The sequence below is a fragment of the Bombus huntii genome, chromosome 3 (assembly GCF_024542735.1).
Source record: "Bombus huntii isolate Logan2020A chromosome 3, iyBomHunt1.1, whole genome shotgun sequence".
Classification (NCBI taxonomy): domain Eukaryota; kingdom Metazoa; phylum Arthropoda; class Insecta; order Hymenoptera; family Apidae; genus Bombus; species Bombus huntii.
The window spans coordinates 941,948-961,085 of NC_066240.1; the positions used below are offsets into that span (position 1 = coordinate 941,948).

At 27.6% G+C, this 19,138-nt stretch overlaps 5 protein-coding genes across 10 annotated transcripts; 3 read left to right on the top strand and 2 right to left on the bottom strand.

Annotated features, from left to right (window-relative positions):
• Positions 1-113: 113 nt before the first annotated feature.
• LOC126863803 (uncharacterized) lies at positions 114-4,310 on the top strand. 2 transcript variants are annotated; one of them, XM_050614349.1, is made up of 4 exons: positions 114-330; positions 1,464-1,637; positions 1,872-1,973; positions 2,207-4,310. In XM_050614349.1, exons 2-4 carry the CDS (start codon positions 1,503-1,505, stop codon positions 2,537-2,539), a joined length of 570 nt encoding a protein of 189 aa, XP_050470306.1. In that variant the 5' UTR covers positions 114-330; positions 1,464-1,502; the 3' UTR covers positions 2,540-4,310. The 2 variants fall into 2 exon arrangements, with proteins under 2 accessions (XP_050470306.1, XP_050470305.1); XM_050614348.1 differs by lacking the exon at positions 114-330 and having other exon boundaries at positions 914-1,637.
• A 198-nt stretch (positions 4,311-4,508) lies between these two features.
• Positions 4,509-6,828, top strand: LOC126863807 (dolichyl pyrophosphate Man9GlcNAc2 alpha-1,3-glucosyltransferase). The gene is made up of 3 exons (XM_050614354.1): positions 4,509-4,985; positions 5,081-6,428; positions 6,495-6,828. The coding sequence occupies exons 2-3, from the start codon at positions 5,164-5,166 to the stop codon at positions 6,796-6,798; spliced, it is 1,569 nt and encodes a 522-aa protein (XP_050470311.1). The 5' UTR covers positions 4,509-4,985; positions 5,081-5,163; the 3' UTR covers positions 6,799-6,828.
• A 654-nt stretch (positions 6,829-7,482) lies between these two features.
• LOC126863799 (mevalonate kinase) lies at positions 7,483-9,459 on the top strand. Its single transcript, XM_050614339.1, has 4 exons — positions 7,483-7,577; positions 7,654-7,755; positions 7,833-8,746; positions 9,028-9,459. Exons 3-4 carry the CDS (start codon positions 7,862-7,864, stop codon positions 9,283-9,285), a joined length of 1,143 nt encoding a protein of 380 aa, XP_050470296.1. The 5' UTR covers positions 7,483-7,577; positions 7,654-7,755; positions 7,833-7,861; the 3' UTR covers positions 9,286-9,459.
• A 1,003-nt stretch (positions 9,460-10,462) lies between these two features.
• On the bottom strand, positions 10,463-16,633 carry LOC126863793 (two pore calcium channel protein 1-like). Of its 3 annotated transcripts, none has more exons than XM_050614324.1 (12): positions 16,074-16,633; positions 15,469-15,584; positions 15,223-15,387; positions 15,032-15,157; positions 13,452-13,759; positions 13,079-13,359; positions 12,766-12,984; positions 12,577-12,693; positions 12,171-12,510; positions 11,793-12,094; positions 11,538-11,644; positions 10,463-11,474 (listed from the first exon to the last, which is right to left on the bottom strand). In XM_050614324.1, the coding sequence occupies exons 1-12, from the start codon at positions 16,174-16,176 to the stop codon at positions 11,235-11,237; spliced, it is 2,424 nt and encodes an 807-aa protein (XP_050470281.1). In that variant the 5' UTR covers positions 16,177-16,633; the 3' UTR covers positions 10,463-11,234. The 3 variants fall into 3 exon arrangements, with proteins under 3 accessions (XP_050470281.1, XP_050470280.1, XP_050470279.1); XM_050614323.1 differs by having other exon boundaries at positions 15,469-15,653; XM_050614322.1 differs by having other exon boundaries at positions 15,469-15,686.
• Positions 16,634-16,764: 131 nt separating this feature from the next.
• Positions 16,765-18,680, bottom strand: LOC126863801 (60S ribosomal protein L6). Of its 3 annotated transcripts, none has more exons than XM_050614344.1 (4): positions 18,601-18,680; positions 17,863-18,069; positions 17,230-17,503; positions 16,765-17,152 (listed from the first exon to the last, which is right to left on the bottom strand). In XM_050614344.1, the coding sequence occupies exons 2-4, from the start codon at positions 18,067-18,069 to the stop codon at positions 16,806-16,808; spliced, it is 828 nt and encodes a 275-aa protein (XP_050470301.1). In that variant the 5' UTR covers positions 18,601-18,680; the 3' UTR covers positions 16,765-16,805. The 3 variants fall into 3 exon arrangements, with proteins under 3 accessions (XP_050470301.1, XP_050470302.1, XP_050470303.1); XM_050614345.1 differs by having other exon boundaries at positions 18,562-18,653; XM_050614346.1 differs by lacking the exon at positions 18,601-18,680 and adding an exon at positions 18,429-18,535.
• Between the last annotated feature and the right edge of the window lie 458 nt (positions 18,681-19,138).

Consider the following 19,138-nt stretch of genomic DNA (forward strand, 5'->3'; position numbering starts at 1 on the left):
TACATATACAACTTCTCCGCGAAGTTGATGTCATACAAATTTTATCATCTGTTTATATACAAATGTTTATAGTTGATCATATATTAATGAATGTATTTTTATAACGTCATTCCAAATACTCAGGCTTCGGTTTTCTCGAAGAGCCCCCGCATACAGGTTTAAAACTTACAAATTTCCTCTCTACTTACAATTTACATTTCAAAATATCATAAAGTCATTTGCTACGACCTACGACTTGTACGAGGTAACCTGTGACTGCAGCTTATGCGTCGTTCGGTTTGAAGATCACTGTGTCAACTCCGTTGGTCGAGCTGCTCTACTTTTGTTCATGTAAGGAGATTTTTTCGTGCACAGGGATATTTTGTCAATAACTAAACAACCAAGCCGAAAACGCAGTCTTTTTATTTTTTACTTTTATCTTAGTCTAGCTTCAAGAATCATCCTTTAAATTTATTTGCACCTGTAGTCGAACATCCCGTATGTATGATACTATACAGTATATTAAGTACATATCCATAAAAAAGTTACATTGTATAATTGAATATGTAATGCATTATGTAATACCATGGAATATAAAGTAAAATGAGTTAGAATTAATTAGAAATTTTCTTTGTAATGATCGATATAAAAAGTATTACTTAAAGTTTTTATTCAGTTTGCGAGAAGTTAATCTATCGCATTCATGTTCTAGCAAGGTATTTAAATTACATTAGCTTAATCTATTTACAATTTACATATATGGTACGAGGCAGCATATTAAGTATTAGTATTAGTAATTACTAATTATAATTTATTTTAAATTACATTAAATTATTTTTTAATGTTTTTTTGAAAGAAAATTTTTTAAATATATCTTTTTAAAATACAAAATATGAGAAATAGAATGAAATTATATAAATTTCTACATTCTTTTCACTCTTCTATTTCTTTTTATTTAAATTATGTTAAATATTGAAAAGTCTTTTCATGATGAGACGAACATCGCATGATTGATTTAGATTTAATTAAGAAAAAACTTTATTAAGAATTAATTATAAATATCACACTAAGCAAATTATCATTATTTGACTTTAATATAATAAATTAATTTCTTCTGGTGGGATTAATATTCCAATTAGTAAACTTATATCTTTTTAATCCATTCCTTCTTTAATCTATTTTTCTATAAAAACATCATACTTTTTTTGAAATTATGAATCCATTCAAAATTATTAAATCTCTGATCCATATACATATGTAAATCATCTTAAATCTTATTGTTAATGACTAGGATGCTCTAGATTCTTATTATTAATGTCTTTTATAATGCTTAAAAACTTTATTTTCTATCGGAGTGTGCGCACAATTTACCCGAACACGGATTCCTCAAGTTGTGCATGTCCTCATGTCTTTCTAATGTTCTATGAATTCTAATATCTCTAAAACAGGATAAAATAAGTCTATTCTTATATATTATTGATTAGTATTTAGTAGAAACAGTTAGACTATAGACATTTGATAAAATGTCTCAAGACTACATTCACGCGTGCGAAAGGGCGGAATTGTTAGGATTGCCGATACCTAGTGAAGAAGAATGGAAAGAGACCCAAAGAATAGAAGCCGAGAAAATTAATAATGATAAAGATGAAGTGATCGAAGTAATTATAATTTTATCTTTTATTAAACAAAAATCAAATTAATGTACCTTTTTATGCATTATAAGTACAGTGTTAATGAGTTCTAATTTCTACTATTGTAAGTTTAATGCTAATAAGTTTCTTTTTAGCCTCTATGTTTCTCTTATTTGGAATGTAATTAATTAAAACAAAGTTCTTACATAAATTTCAAATTAATAATTTGTCAATATATTATCAGTTTAATATAATTTATAGAATCTGGATTCTTCTAATGAAGCTGCGCATCGAATAGGTGGTGGATTAGATGAATTAAATAGTATTCTCAGTGTTACGCAGAAGAAGATTAACAGATTCAAGGTTAAACACTTTTACCTAATATCATTATTTTATGACATTCATTTTTTATTTATTATTCTTTAATAAAAACAACTTTAATGATTATATCTAAACAATCATTGTCAAGTACAACAAGCATTTCTTAACATCTTAGTTTAACAACTAGTTTAACACTTAGTTTTCTTAACAACTAGTTTATTATTATATAAACTATATTATATAAACTAACTTTATAACATGAAAGTATTTTACAGTCTGTTTGTGGCAGTTTGGGTACTCTATTGAAAGTAAGAGTTGGATCCAAAAACAACACACCAAATCATAAATTCGTTGAACGAAACCATAAAGAGACAAAAGAAATTGGTTCTGAAACATCTATGAGTGAAGAAAACTTGATAGTAGAATTATCCAATGACAAGAAACACATAGAAAACACAGAAACTAATGCAGTAATGCCAAAAACAATCAATCTCAATGAAAAGATGGGATCTCATTTGGATAAGTTAGACTCTCTCATCACTAAAGCAGAAAGTGCTCAGTACAGCATGCAGTATCAAACAAAACAGATGAAGAAATTCTTGAAGTAATTCTTCACAGGCAAAAGTAGTATTCTATTCTAATATTATCAGGTCTCTTCGAAACTAACTCATTATTCATAGTACCATGCTTGAAAAACCATACAAGTTCAAATCTGTATTGTGTTATGCATGGTAAAGATAGACATAGATAATAGACTGATAAATATACAAAGATCACTAAATTACTATAATATTTATCAAATATATGATAATATACAAATGAGTAATGGACATTTTACATTCTGAGAAAACAAATATTTATTTTGCTTGACTGCTTATTACACTTTAACTGCATATCAATGCGTTATGTATATATATTTATTATACATATGTATATTTAATATATATTTAATATCATATGCATTATAATATATATTTAATATACATATGTCCATACATAAGCATTATTGCTTTTCTAAAATCTTAAGACACACTCAATAAAATGAAGTAATAACATTAAGGTGACTGGATAAAACTTGTTCTTCCTAATATTTTCATTAAATCATATTCATGTGATCTATTCTCATAATACAATGACAATTAAATTTTTTTTACAAACACGAAACACAAACACAACCAATTTATCAATATTCAACCAGTTATAAGTTAAAATTGCTTCTTTCTATGAAAGAAATATTAAAACAATCAGTGTTAATATTAGCTATCAAATGGATAGTATATGTGTATATATTTTTCGTTAATAATTTTATTATAAATTGATATAATTATAATTGCAGTTATTGCATTATAAACATAACTAATTATAGTATAGTATGCTTATTTAGCTAATTTTAAATTTTAGATATAATATTCTTCCTGTTTTTTCTAATTGTATGTTATAAATTATAATTTTTCATTAATTTATATTGCAAATCTCAATAAGTAAAGTGAATTTATTTCCTGCTGTATGTTGTACTTAAATTTATTCAAATTGTTAATATATTTATCTTAAAATATTTAAATTTTGTATAAAGATTGCTTTAGAAACAGCTCAGATTTTACAATATTGTGAGCTTATGTAGTTAAGATAATTATATACATTATATTATTTACTTATGTTGCATCAAAGTGAACATATATCTAATATCAAAAATGTTATATCTTGTTGTTAATTGTCTTTAAAAATGCATAATATTTAATATCTATTTTGTTAACTGAATATATTTTAGGCAAAAATATTAATTTTAAGCAAAAGTGAACAATTCTTCTTAACATTAACAATAAAAGAATTCACAGAAAAATTAATAACCTTATAAAATGCAATTGTTACAAATAATTTATTATTGTTATAAAGATGTTGCAGTACCTGAGATCAGGTATTAGACAATATTTACGTGCCATGTACATACAATAATGTGAGTACATATTATATACGTACATAGTATGGGTTGTTAAAAAACGGTGAATTTTCTTTTCTATCTAGCTATTATTATAAAAGTAAAATTTTTATTATTACATTTATTTAGAAAATAAAATTTTCTAAATAGAGTTGATGTTTAATAGCATTTAACTGCATTGAAACAAAAGAATTATATTTTTACATCAAAGCGCGATGTCGATTAGTAGCAACTTACGAAATACAAGAAATTAAGTACGAGAAACAGATATGTTATATAGTAAATTTGTGAAAATGTATGTTTCATACGGTAATTTTTGTGTTCATAATTTTTATTTAAAATTTATTTGTATGAATAACAAAAAAAATTAATGTAACAGATAGTCAGTTTTATTCTTGTAACATAACTGTATTTGAATGAATAAACTGATATCTAAAATGGTATGTGTTAATCCTTATCTATTTTGTATTAGAATAATTAAATAACTTTCTAGGAATACATGCATAATAAAAAGTCTGCATGCAATGAGCAATGTTCGTAGCTGAAAAATATGTAACTGCATAGACTTTAATCTCGTTTTTATGTCAGTAAAACTGCCTCACAGAGAAGTTCTGTTAATATCGACGTTCCTGCAGGTAATAGACATTAATTTTCATCTAACTATTGCAAAATAATTCCAAAAATAACAAAAAGGCTCATAAAGATAATAGTTTTTAAAATATTAAAATCATTCGATTAGTCGAAATACTGAAAATCAATTGATAACATCATATCATGAGTTATGAATGAGTTCAAAAAATGTACCTTGACGTTCACTTGAACTCAACGATCATTCAAACCAAAAAAAGTCATATAACCAAAAAATAGAAAAAGAAGTATTATATTTTATCATACATTTGCTGCTTATGATTGCAAAGTTTATCAAAATAATTACACTAATTTTAAAGTAAATAAATATCAATAAATATATAACAACTTCTTATTAAATATATATAATCTCCTCGCATTTGAAAGCGTGGTGAATTAAAATCAAGATTAGAAATTTAATTTTAAATATGTCATATACTGAGAGTTACATAAAAAACAAATTAATGAAAGAATTAAACGCTTCACACGTGGTATGTATTTTGTATGATTCATCATATTTGCGTATATATTCTTTATTTCGTTCTACTGTTTTCATTCTAACCTTAAATTTTCTATATAAACCTAGGTAGCTAAATGTTATTTCTGAAATATATTTGTTAATCAAGAGCATGCTTGCAAATATAAGCTGTTAAAGCTTATTCAACATATATGATGCAAGAAAACACACAGATCTTGTTAATCTCACTATTTGCTCTCCTTTTGAGATGGTGTGTTACATATCATTCCTACAGCGGTGAAGGAAAGCCTCCAATGTTTGGAGACTATGAAGCCCAACGACATTGGCAAGAAATAACGTTAAATGTGCCAATTGAGAAATGGTACATAAATACAACAAATAATGATTTACAGTATTGGGGATTAGACTATCCACCATTAACAGCTTATCATAGTTTAGTGCTGGGCTATGTTGCTAATATGATCAATTCTTCTTACATAAAGTTACACGAGTCTAGAGGTTTCTCATCTGAAAGTCATAAATATTTTATGAGACTCAGTGTTCTTTGTGTAGATATTTTGATTTATATCCCGTCGATAATATATTTTATATTAACTAATCAAGTATCTGAAAACTTTGAAAAAGTAGAACTGTCTATATTTAGTCTGAAAAGAAAACATATTAATCTTCTGCTTATATTAATATATCCTGGTTTAATATTAATAGATCATGGACATTTTCAATATAATTCATTTTCATTAGGACTATTCATTAGTGCTGTTACAGCTATACTTCAAAATTCGTTTATTATTGGGTCGATCTTATTTGTTGCAGCACTAAACTATAAGCAAATGGAACTTTACCACGCATTGCCAATTTTCTTTTACATACTTGGAAAATATTCACCTATGAAAGAACGGTTTTGGTTGTTCAATTTAGTAATGCTCTTCTGTATATCAATTACAGTACTTTCTACATTTTTTATTATATGGTTACCTTTTATTAAAAGTTGGGAAACATTTGTAAGTGTTGTTCTTCGATTATTTCCAGTTTCTAGAGGTGTATTCGAAGATAAAGTTGCTAATATTTGGTGCACAATCAATGTGATTTTTAAATTACGTAATACTTTTGCAAACAAGGAATTAGCAAAAATTTGTTTAATGTCAACTACATTTGCAGTTTCACCGAGTTGCATAAATCTATACTTAAATCCACAGAAAGAGAAGTTTATTATTTCCCTTATTAACTGTGCATTAGCATTTTTCCTGTTTTCGTTTCAAGTTCATGAAAAATCAATCCTACTTGTTGCAATTCCAGTTTTATTGTATTTTCAAAGCAATTCGTTTCCTTGTTTTTGGTTTTTAATAATTTCACACTTTAGTATGTTACCATTATTTATAAAAGATGGTTTGTACATGGTATATTGGGCTACATTAATCTTTTATTTCATTTTTGTTTTATGGGCATATTCTGATGTGTTTGATAACAGCGAATTATTGAGTAATATTAACTTAAAAAAGAATGTGCTTGTAACCAATCAAAGAAAAATTAAAGCAAAGCTAAAAAGCAATGAGAATAAATCATTATTTACCAAATTAAAAAGAGATATGATACATTATAAGAATATTTTTGTTGTTGTAAGTTCTACTGTATCTTTTTGGAAAATAATTCTGTTTTATTGTTCGATTCTAGGAATAATAATGCTTTCTCTTATTAGTGGTTTTTTGAAACCTCCAAAGAGGTATCCAGATCTTTTTGCATTATTAGTTTCTGCCTATTCCTGTGGACACTTTATTGCTTTCTACTTATACTTTAATTACAAACAATTTGTATGTGAAAAATATTAAAAATTGAAATAAATCAGAAAAACAATTTAATTTATGTTATATTATTACCATACTCCTTATTAAATTATTTTAATAAATTATTAAAAACTAATTATTTTTCTTTTTCAATATAATTCAACAATTTAAGATAATATTTCAGAAGAATATTGCGTTATGATATATTTACAAAACGTGTCGCAGCCACTATTCACGATTATCTAATATTTACGCCGATAAAAATATTGTTTATATGTATCATCACCTTTACTGAAGCATTATACAATACTTTACGGAAATTTGAACTTTACTCTATTACTGAATTCTACTTTTCTAAATTAGCATAACAATAATGTTATGAATACAAATTTAACTCTTTGTAGTTGGAAACTTTGTAACAATATACTTATATCGTTACAGGGAAAAGAGTTGATTGACTTTAGAACAATTAATAATAAGAAACACAAATTTATGTAATTTATGCGTTAACGGATAACAATAATATTTTTATAATACAAATCTAATTTTATTTTCTAAAAATTATTTGTATTGAAAGTAAATATTTACATATATTATTTAACATAAACATTTAACGTAAATTTTATGTTAGGAAGATCATAAAGTTCCCGTTAGTATTAGAAATATGTAGATTGTTTTGTTACTATACCTATTAAATAATGTTCATATTATTTTTAAATGTTGTTACAGGAAGTCATAGATGAATCTGATGGTTGTGGCGCTAAGTTTTCTGTAACAATTGTTTCTAGTGCATTTGAAGGCAAATCTTTAATTCATCGACATAGGTACTACATTTTAAAGTCCTAAAAAATTTAAATAATATGCTATTATTTAAGTACTATATTAAAATTAATATTTCAGGTCAGTACATTCAGTACTGGAAGAAGAACTTAAAACAATTCATGCATTCAAGCAAAAGACATTAACACCAGCAGAGTGGGAAAAGAAGGAAATGATAAAAAGGTATTTAATAATTGATTCAATTATGATTGATTTTAATGTATCATCTCTAAAGTATATTATTCTATTTCCATTAATAGCTCCACAAATTAGACTTGAGAAATTTAAAATGATTCAGTTTAAAGTGTCTGCTCCTGGAAAAGTAATTCTTTTTGGAGAACATGCTGTAGTATATGGAAAAACAGCTGTTGCTGCCAGTGTAGATTTACGTACAGTTTTAAATTTCGCTGAATTACCTGAAACAGAACAAATTGTTAAGATATGTTTTCCTAAAGTAAATTTATTTATTAACGTACCTCTACAGCAAATACAAAATTTCTTTTTTATTAACAAAGACGTGGAACATGTAGAAAATTATGAAGCATTTTATAACAAAGTAAAAGAATTTGTCTCCATTATTAGTTATGCAAATCTGCAACAAAGATTAAGCCTGGAAGCATTCTTTTATCTTTTTATTTATATTACGCAAAAGGAAGAGATCGAAGTGAAACCATTTCAAGTTCACTTAAATACAGAATTGGGAATTGGTTCTGGACTTGGTAGTTCTAGTTCCTTTGCAGTTTGTCTTGCTGCGTGTTTTTTACATTGGTCACGTTTACAAAAAGATATTTATAAAATATTAGATTTTTCTATCTTAGACACTATTTCAAAGTATGCTCTAAATTGTGAAAAAATTATGCATGGAAACCCCTCTGGAATAGACAATTCTGTCTGTACATATGGGTCAATAATAGAATTCAAGAAGGATGATTATGTAAAGCCAATAAGTAACGTACATGCTCTAAAAATTTTACTGGTAGACACAAGAGTAAATAGAAGCACAAAGGCTTTAGTTGAAAGACTATTAGAACTGAAACATAGATACCCAGTTATTATTGATCTGATTATGAGTTCTATAGACAATATATCCAAAGAAGTAATTAAAATTATTGAAAAACTGAAAACAGTTTCTACTGACGATGAATATTTTCTTGAAGGATACAGACAATTAATGGTAAGTATTTTATTAAAATATAATATATTGCTAATAATTATTATAATAATTACTAATTCAAGTAGGGTAAAATACTTCTAAAAGCAATTTATAGAAAATCTTGTATAATAAGAATAACTAGTAATATTTCATTCACAAAGTTAAAAGATTAGTCTGTTATTTGGAAAAATAACATTTGTCTGGTCAAGTGATTAACAATATGTTAAAATGTTATTGGTCATTACTTTCTATATCTATAAATGTATTCAAATCTTATTACAACTTATCATATATTATTACAGATACTTATTAATATGAATCAAGGACTGCTAGCCACATGTCAAGTTTCTCATCCATCTTTAGACAGAATTTGTGCAGAAGCACAAAATTATGCTTTGGCAGCAAAGCTTACAGGTGCTGGCGGTGGTGGACATGCATACATTCTCTTATTACCAGATACACAACCAGAAACTATTGCAAGTATTTCACGAAAATTAATTGCAGATGGATTTACTGTTAAGTTAACAACTTTGGGAGGTCCTGGGGTACAAATTAATTAGTAATTTTGTTATAAATATTGCATACATTAATGCAAATAAACTTATTTTTATTCTGAATATTCTCAATGTGATGTAAATTTTATTTATAATTATAAAGGGTACTTGTAATTTTTACACAAAATGTAAATTACAGTTTTAGTACAGTTTAATACATGTTAATGGTTATCTCATTAATATCTTTTTTATTTCAACTATTTTCATTTTTTCCTTTTTCATTAATCATGATAGTATAATTGTCTTATTTCTATCATAATGTTAAAACTATTGATCGATGTATAGAAAAATATTCTATTCAAGAAACTATAGATGACCTTAAAATCTTTGGAAAGCATCACTTTCAAAATGGACACATACAGATTACGGACAATAATTCAACACCATTTAATTTTTTCTAATAAAATTCTTTTCTATCTTTTATAGCGTGTTTTAACACTTTATCGACCGATAGCCGATTAATCGGTTTTTTGTCGCCGACGTTTACCGACCTATAGCCTACCTATAGTTAATCGACTCCCATGGCGATAAACAATCTTTCTCATTATATGAACAGTAATTTGTTATTTAGTACTAAGGTACCTTGCTCAGTTACGTCAGTTGCGATGCTTTGTAAGCTCCGACAGTTTTATACCAATTTGAAAAACTTACCGTTCGCGATGAACGAAAAGAATGGTATTGGCGAATTTTATTTAGATGATCTGTCAGATTGTCCTGACAGTTATTCAAGAAGTAATAGTGGTGACGAAAGTGATGGCAGTGATATAATTATTCGGAAGCGAGGTTCTGTATTGCCACTAAGATATAGTGATTCAGAAGACGATGAGATACGTAACGTCGAAGATTATAACTATTTCTCATTTGAACTAAAAACCGTTGTAATAGATAAAATAAATATAATTTAGTACTAATATCATGAAAACAAAAGATTTTATTCAATTTAATTATCCTATAATAGCAGAAAGCAGCCAATTTTATCTGAGCATACGAAAAGCACAGATACTCCCGCCCAACAGTCTAAACCGAAACAGAGCCGGCGCCAGGGAGAATCTGCGCTTGGGCTGCCGATCGGACGTGCGCATGCTGTTGAACTGCTAGCGGTCAGTGAAGTGTTGATTAGGTGGAACATCCTGTATATTATACAGTACAATTTTATATATTTGTAATATAAAACTAAAAAATGATATATATATTTATTAGTTATTTATTTACATAATTTATAACATAAAGAATAAAATTTTTCATATTTAACCGTTTGAATCCCAGGGGTCTTTGAAGAAACAGGATCAAAAAATCCCGAACAGCGCGATAGCGCTTGTTTTAATCGATTACGAAGAGAAACAAACGACGCTATTGAGAAGATAACAGTGAAATACAAAATACCGTCAGTCGTCCGTAGCGTTCAAATGTACTGGGACTTTTCGACACAAAATTTAAACAACGTGATCACGCTGCTTGGGACTCAAACGGTTAAAATAATATGAAAATTGAAGTTTAATGATGAAGAATTAAATAAAAATTACACAATTGCAAAGAGAAAGTAAAATAATTTCTAAATACAAGCATTTAGGATAGAATACATTAAAAATTTTATAAATCAATTCATAATTCTTTATGAAGAAAATTGTATTTTTATCTGCAGAAAAAGCAAAAAGTCAATTTTGATATTAATAAAGCTTTATTTACGCAAGATATATGATTTAGTGGATTTATATTTACGTTGCAATATTTTTAAAAATATCATCAATTATTTGAGTCTCTATATATCGCAACATAATCCGAAAAAAAAATGTTTAATCTCTTTTATATCAGTTAAATATATTATTTTCTTTTTATTTTATGTTGTTAGTAAAAAATTTAATCGCTTAATTAAATTTAATTTAATTTGTATATTACAAGCTTTCAATACTTCTATATTGTAAGTAGACACAATGAAATTTAATTTATTATTACAATTATACAACATTTGATGTATTACGATGTGTTTGTCGCAAATTGTCTGTTAATCCTACATGATCTGTTTCAGAAATTGCTTCCTCTCTATAATTTTCTTCTAAACTATGAGTAGCATTTGATAAAAATTGCCTTTCTGCTTGTTTAGCCTCTATAATCCATTCGGTAATTTCATTCGTATACATTTTTCTTTGCAAAACTTCTCTGGTTCTAGGACGCGAGCCAATAAAAACAGTAGTTCCCTGCAACATTATTATATGATTGCAGAATAATAAAAAACATATTTTTTGAAACTTAAAACTTACACCAACTATCAGTGAAGGTCGCAATTTTTCCAAAAGTTGAAAATCTTCTACTATATATTGCAATTCGTCCCATTTTAGTTCCACTTCTTCATGTAGCATCTTTTCCTCTGTAACGAAATGTATACAAAAGGACTAATAGAAGATTTAACAATCCCAAAAAAAGTACAAATTTGGTTAAAAATAACAAAAAAAGTTTATAGAAATAATCTACATTTCTTCCATATTTTATGTTGAATAATTAAGGATATTAATTACCATCACGTTTAGATGTTGATTTTTTATAATGTATTCTAAATCGAAAGGCCTCTAAGAAACTGGATACCACGATAGTTAAAACAATCATTGTCACCAAATAAAATATCATAAAATATATTCGTGTATACATTCCAACAGTAAATGCATATGCGTTCATTAAAATAAACCAATTATTAACAACCGTTAACTCAAAAAGGGTCATTCCACTGGCTATAAGGTTGTCAAAAGTATTAAGGTAATAATATCCTAGTGCGGTACTTTCATTGGCAGAGTATTTGTAAAAGTCTTCAACTGTTGTATTTCTGACAAATACATATTATTTAGTAATCAATTTAAAAATATAATTTATTAAAAAAGATATTTTACCTATGTACTTACTTGCAACAATTTCGCATATTATATCCTGCAAACAATTCCATCCCAATGATTGCAAAAAAATAATATAAAACAAGCATGACTACTGCAGTGGAAGACATCAAGGGAGTTAAAATCACAAGTGTGCCAAATACGTCTCGGTATCTTTTTTTCATTTTAAACAATCTTAGCAGTCGAAGTGGTCTAAATAGAACGAAAAATGTGGCTGTAGGAAAAAGAGATAAAATACAAGCTGCAACAAGTGTCATTATAGATGTTCCTAAATCGAAAAGATTCCATCCGGAACTCAGATATCGTCTTGTACCAAGTCCTAATACTTTTATTAGTGCTTCAGTGACAAATACTATAAAATAAAATTAGCATTAAAATAATTTTTCACACACCTTTTATAAATATTATGTTTACTTACTTCCTCCAAAAAGAAAAGTATCCCAAGATGCAGCAAATAGAATTGTGCTATGAACATTATCGCCTGCCTGTAATATCCTTATTATCATAGCAATACCATTTGCAATGATTGTTATATCTAAACATTTTATAATTGAGTATATGAATTGTAAATTAGTATTATAAAAATTCGTCTTCCTTTTAAACTTACACATTAAGCTTTCAAAATATGGCCATCTAATAGCTGCATGTGCTCCTGTGCATAGAATTTGCAAAGGTTGTGATGTACTGTGATACCAAGGCACAGTAGAGTATTGTAGTTCCCATTGAAGTATAATAGTATCATAAATGTTTAAAAACTCTTCAACACTTAGAACTCCACTTCCAGAAGCATTTAAATGTTGATACATTAGAACAATGTCTCTTATGTCTGTAGTGGAGTATATTATGGAATAAATTTAATTTGTCTTACCTTCTTGTTTTATAAATAAACTTTAATGTATATCTGGAGGAATTTTACGTACTTTTATTTGGAGCATAGTATCGCATTAATCCTTCAAATTGGCGAAATCGCATTTTATCCGGATTTTGTTTTGAAACTAATAACTTAAAGGCATGTTGACATGCTTTTCTTTTATGTAAAAACAGTTTTTTAAATTTATCACGCTCAGCTGCTGTAAATGTTTCGTTAACCACCGCCAACATCAAATTCATCATTACGTACAACATTGTAGACAAATAAGATACAAAATATATCGCATACCATTTGTTTCTTGAATATGATGGCATCATTACATCTGGAAAACTAAATATTGATATTGTTACTAATATCTAATCACAATAAAATGTATCCAAATTTTAAAATATTATTGGAAATTTAATTACAATTATACTTACTTAGCAGTAGTAAGAAGAACAAAGAGACTCACAAAACTGTCTTGTAGTGTACAAAAATTTCTATTCATTTCAGAAAACATATAGTAACCCAATACAGTGTACAGTGTTATAAAAAATAAAAGCAAGCCTAACATATCCAGAATTGGTGGCAATGTTAAAAGTATTTGTCTGATAAATCTTCTAACACCGCCAAAGCATTTCGTATCTACTAAAAAAATGGGCCTTAGAGCACGTGTTACACGGAAATGCGATGATTGTCGTACTAGTACTGTCATCGCTTCTAAAAACATGATGACCAATGTGATACACTGTAAAAATAATTTATATGTATAGTCTTCACTTGTATTAAAGAATTAATTAAAGATATCTTAAATATGTAACTACAAATTCACTACAAATTTGGTAATTTCATTTCTATTATTTCTGTTACTTCTTATTAAAAAAGCTTTTTATTATATGTACTAATTATCATATTAAAAGAAACAAGACATTATTTTCTTAATTTTTCTAATTTATCTTTGCTAAATTTCAAGTTGTTTTAGCAATTTTATTTTAAATCATTCTGTACTTTATAATTTTATTTTCCTTACTAGGTTCTTATTAATGATTCATTTTAATTATTCTGATCTATCCATTCCATATCAAACAAACGTTTCATAACTGTTTATTGCTTTTAAACCATTGTGTAATAAATATGGATATGAATGAGTATAATACAATAATAATAATAATAATAATAATAATAATAGTAACAAAAACAACAGCAACAACAATAGTAATAATGATAATGATGATAATGATGATAACAAGAATAATAATAATGAGTCAGTAGCAGTAAAATCACTAATATACTATACATATATTAGTTAAATCTGAATGTGTTCCCTATAAGATGTCCCAATAAAGGTATTAGTATACATAATATATTATAAATGAACAAATAATGCAATTATCAGCGTCTCGTTTTAATAAAAATGTAATCTTAAATAGTCTGCACTTGTGGTGTTTCTTATCTTCTCATTAGTACCCTCATGCTTTTTGTATCAGTCTTGTACAAAACAACCATTTTATTGTACACTGTTCTTAAACATATTGACAAAGTAATGAAAGAAAACTGTACTTCAATCTCATAATGGTATTCAATTTACTAATAATTATCAGATGTAAACATAAGCAATTAGAATATACATGTCATATACAGGGTGGTTGGTAACTGGCGGTACAAGCGAAAGGGGGTGATTCTACGCGAAAAAAGAAGTCGAAAATATAGAATAAAAATTTTTTTTCTTTTTTTTTTAATTTTTCCATCTAGACAACGATCTACAGTGAGATCCGTTATAACGTACCGCACGCGTACCGAGCGAAAATTCAAAGTCGATTTTCTCGAAAACAAAGCCTCAAACGAAAAATTTTTATTCTATATTTTCGACTTCTTTTTTCGCGTAGAATCACTCCATTTCGCTTGTACCACCAGTTACCAACCACCCTGTATATCAGTAAACTCGTGTGGATTTATATGAAGTTTAATAAAATTATACTACAAACTATTAAATCTGATTCTAAAAAAGAGTTCTTTTTACCTTCAGCATTGTTCGTTTGTGTTTTAACATTGTTGACCAGCCAATCCATCTTAGTTTCAAAGCTAATTCTATACCTATAATTATCAAAGCAAAAAGTTCTATAGATCCATGTGCCCACACTGGTATCTGAAATTAAAATATATAAATAACCATTGTAATAATATAAAAGTACTTTCTTATCAATGACTTACGCTAAACAGTGATACAGCTGGCTCTTCTACAAGAGCTAAAGCCAAAAGTATAAGAGAAGTTAATAGATCTAACCCATAATACCAATTATTATGAACTAAGAGATATGCTGGCAAATCTTCTGGATGCTTTGGGTGCGAATCAAACTTTTCATTATTTTTACCTTCCTATGGATATGTAACATTATTGTAAGTAAATTTGAAAGCAATTATTCATATGAGTATATATACATATAAATGTATAAATACCTCTAAAAATATTGCAGCCTCGTGATAATTCATTTCCCAATGCAAATCATGATCTGTGATTGAATCATGTGATGGAAGTACTGCATTTTCAGACATGTTTTCTCTATGTACATCATCTGTTTCAAATTTGTGAATGATTTGATCAGATGTTCTTACATTTTCAGTGGAGGAGTTTACATGATTTTCTGCAGAAGGATATGATAGTATAGATCCATATTCTACAATAAGAAATAAGCATAAAAAATAAATATTTCTATAATGCAGAAGTAAATGATACTTTTCAGCAATAAAATAAATAATATAAAATAAATAAATTCTTTTTATCTTTATCATGAAGATAATCAAACATTATACTTATAATTAACTAAATTATGTATTATATATTTTTTGCAAAATTTTATATCATTGCTCTATTATAGATAATTATGCCAGAAAAATGTGTAAAATAAAATATGAGCTTTAGTTTGTTAAATATTATAAGCTAAAAGAGTAAAAGTGAAAATGACAAAAGTAACATAGTTGTGAAAAAGCAGAAATTTCATTGCAAAGAATAAATAAAAAATGAAATGAATTAAAATAGTACAATTAAAATTCATTCGACTTACTTTGGCATGTTCGATGTGAAATGTCTTGCTCGAGTGATATGTTTGCATCATCGTTAAACCGTTGATAATTGCCGGAATATTCAGTGGTTTTGGGAGAAGACATTTGAGAATACGTGACATGTCACATGCATATAGCCATTTGTTGTGTGAGCACGAATTTACACCGCTATATCTAACACAATGATGTCTCTACTCAGATGCTGAGCACTAACTGGATTAGTCTGAAAACTATGTATAGAGATATACGTATATTTTTGTTTGAAACATATTTTACATATTACAATATCATAACACAACGATATTATTCGATCTTCTTGCATTTGACGTTCCAGTTCATGACGCGCATGCGCATTCCAAAAACCGAACCTGAGTGGATACTATTATTTTGACTGATAAAACCATAAAACTTAACTATTCACTTATGTAACAAAGACTTCATTTTTCGTTTTTCATATATTTTACGAACACAAACTTGATACATATAAGACATATTTAATTACTAGAAAATAAATATAATCAGCAATAGAAGATAAAATAAATTTAAAATTTCTAAATTTTATTGTACCTTCTATTACATTATAAATTTTCTTATTTCATTCATCATTATAAATAAAGCTTTCAAATAAAATAAAAAAGAATCCGGAACAATTGTGAACATTTATAATCAAGGTCATAAAAAATCTACCTCATGTTTCTGTATTAATTATATATTTGTATTCAAATCACAAAAGATTAGAATTTTAATCTGTGTGGATATTGGCTGCTTCTGAGTCCAAACATTGCTGATAAGTAGGTGAATAGCATCTTCTTCTCTTTGTTTCTCTTGATAGCAGAAATCACAAATTTGTCAACCACTTTCTGATCAGCTTTCCTCTGATCACTTGCTTTGTACTCGTCCTTCTTTTTGCTGAAGATATCACCTTCTTCCTTCTTCGCGCGTTTCTCGCGTTTTCTCTTGAAATAATCGTCGTTAACATGAGCCGGAATCTTCAAACCAGAAATGTTAATACGCGTGGAAGTCGCGATCACATAATTTTGACTAACTCTACGGAGTGGGCAAGCGTTGATCAAGAAAGGACCTATTTTAAAAAACATTTTGATATTTTAATTTATCATATTAATATTTCACTATATAATAACTTCAAATAAATCTCACCTGTAATTAAGAGTAAACCACTCTTAAGTTGCTTTAAGAAAACAACACGTTTTCCTTTATGAGCACCAGCTAATAGGATACAAATTGTTCCTGGTTTCAAGGAAGGTCTCAGATAACGACGATGGTCACGGAAACATTTCTTAGCATGGTGTACAGTTACTGGATCTGCAGTAGGGTAGTTTGCACGCCTCTTCTTTAATAATACAATACGTTTCTCTCCATTTTTGTCACCACTAATCTTCTTTTCAATAGTGACTGGTTTCTTAGGCTTAACCTATAATTATCATTAAATATTTAGAATTAAACATTTATCAAAAAGTATAAACATTATATGAAAATATATTACTCTTCTTGATTACATAGTTCTTTGTACCATTTCAAAACATTTAAGAAAATCGAAATTATATATATTATAATTATATAGTCATTATTTTATAACAATATTCAATTACAATAAAGAGATTGAATAATAAATATATCTTTATTGTATATTTACTTAAAAGGTAAAAAGCATAAGGAACTTCAAATATTTCTACATATCCTAAGAAATAAAGAACTTCTAGATAAAACTTTTAAATTAACAAAAGTAATATTAACAAAAATAAATAGAACATGTGACATCATTAGACATACAGTTTTTGGAGTCTTGGAGTCAATGAATTTGTAGATGGCTTTCTTGTGGTACATACGGGTTCGGCTAAACCTATAAACACCATTTCCTAAATTGTAATTTCGAGGCCTAATACGACCTTTCTTTGCACCTTTTTTAATCTCCACAGGAGCACTTTTGTTCTCTGGAGACTTCGCCTTTGATTCTTTTTTTTCCTTTGTGTTCGTCATCTAGAACATAAATATAAATTCATTGTAATACAACTATTTATAGATAGCATAATAATCATGCACTTATATTTTGTCCGAATATTCATTCTAAACAATAAATTAATGCTAGAATAGTCGACAAAATTGTATATAAAGTTTCAATAGAGTTTTATTTTAATATATTTCTATTATCGTAATCTTTTATTAAACATATCCATCATGTTTTGCAGAGGTTATGTCACGTTTTCGTAAATCTTAAATTTCAAACAAAAAATAGCCGATAATTGGGCTAAACTCTTTATAAAATATTATTAAGATTTTAAAATTAGGGAAATGAATGTAATTTCTTGTTATAAGCCAACAAAATGTTATATTCTAACCTTTCCAAGTTAAAATTAATCAAATTTAAAAATATATTTACAGAAAATATGGTATTTTTTTTAAAGAAGAAGCCTAAAATGTATAAAATTTGATAAAATATATAGTTTTTCTCTTATTACAACAAAAGATTACTTGGATAATATTAGTTGTGTTGATCTAATTCCATCTTACCGTAAATCGTACGACTAAAAGAACCTACACCAACATATATTCTGTCTTCTTCTGCAGTTATGTTGTGTCTTTGTCTGAAACATTCATGGTTTTAGATAGTATTTAACATATGCATGTGTCACGCATGCGTAGACCGTCCTTTTTGGTACCTTTTTGGCCCTCCATGTTGATTTTTTAGGATTCACTCGGCGAATGCTTTCCCCTAGTGAGTGACATATTCCAAACCACGGTCATATAAACGTATATATGATCATGTTACTACATAGACAAATAAATAGATCCACAGTTGCAAAAAGGTTGTAGAGAACATCCTATGTTATAATTGTTGACTTTTCACAATTAATCTCGACTACGATCATATAAACAGGTTTCGACACTTACATACCGATGCCTAGGGAAAATCATCCGAAAATTGAATCGTGACTAGTTGTGAAAGATAAACATGGAGGGCAAGAAGGTTTTCATTCTGCGCCTGCATGACATGCCATGAATGACTCAAATAGAGACAGAGATACTCTATTTATCTCTGTCTGTCTCG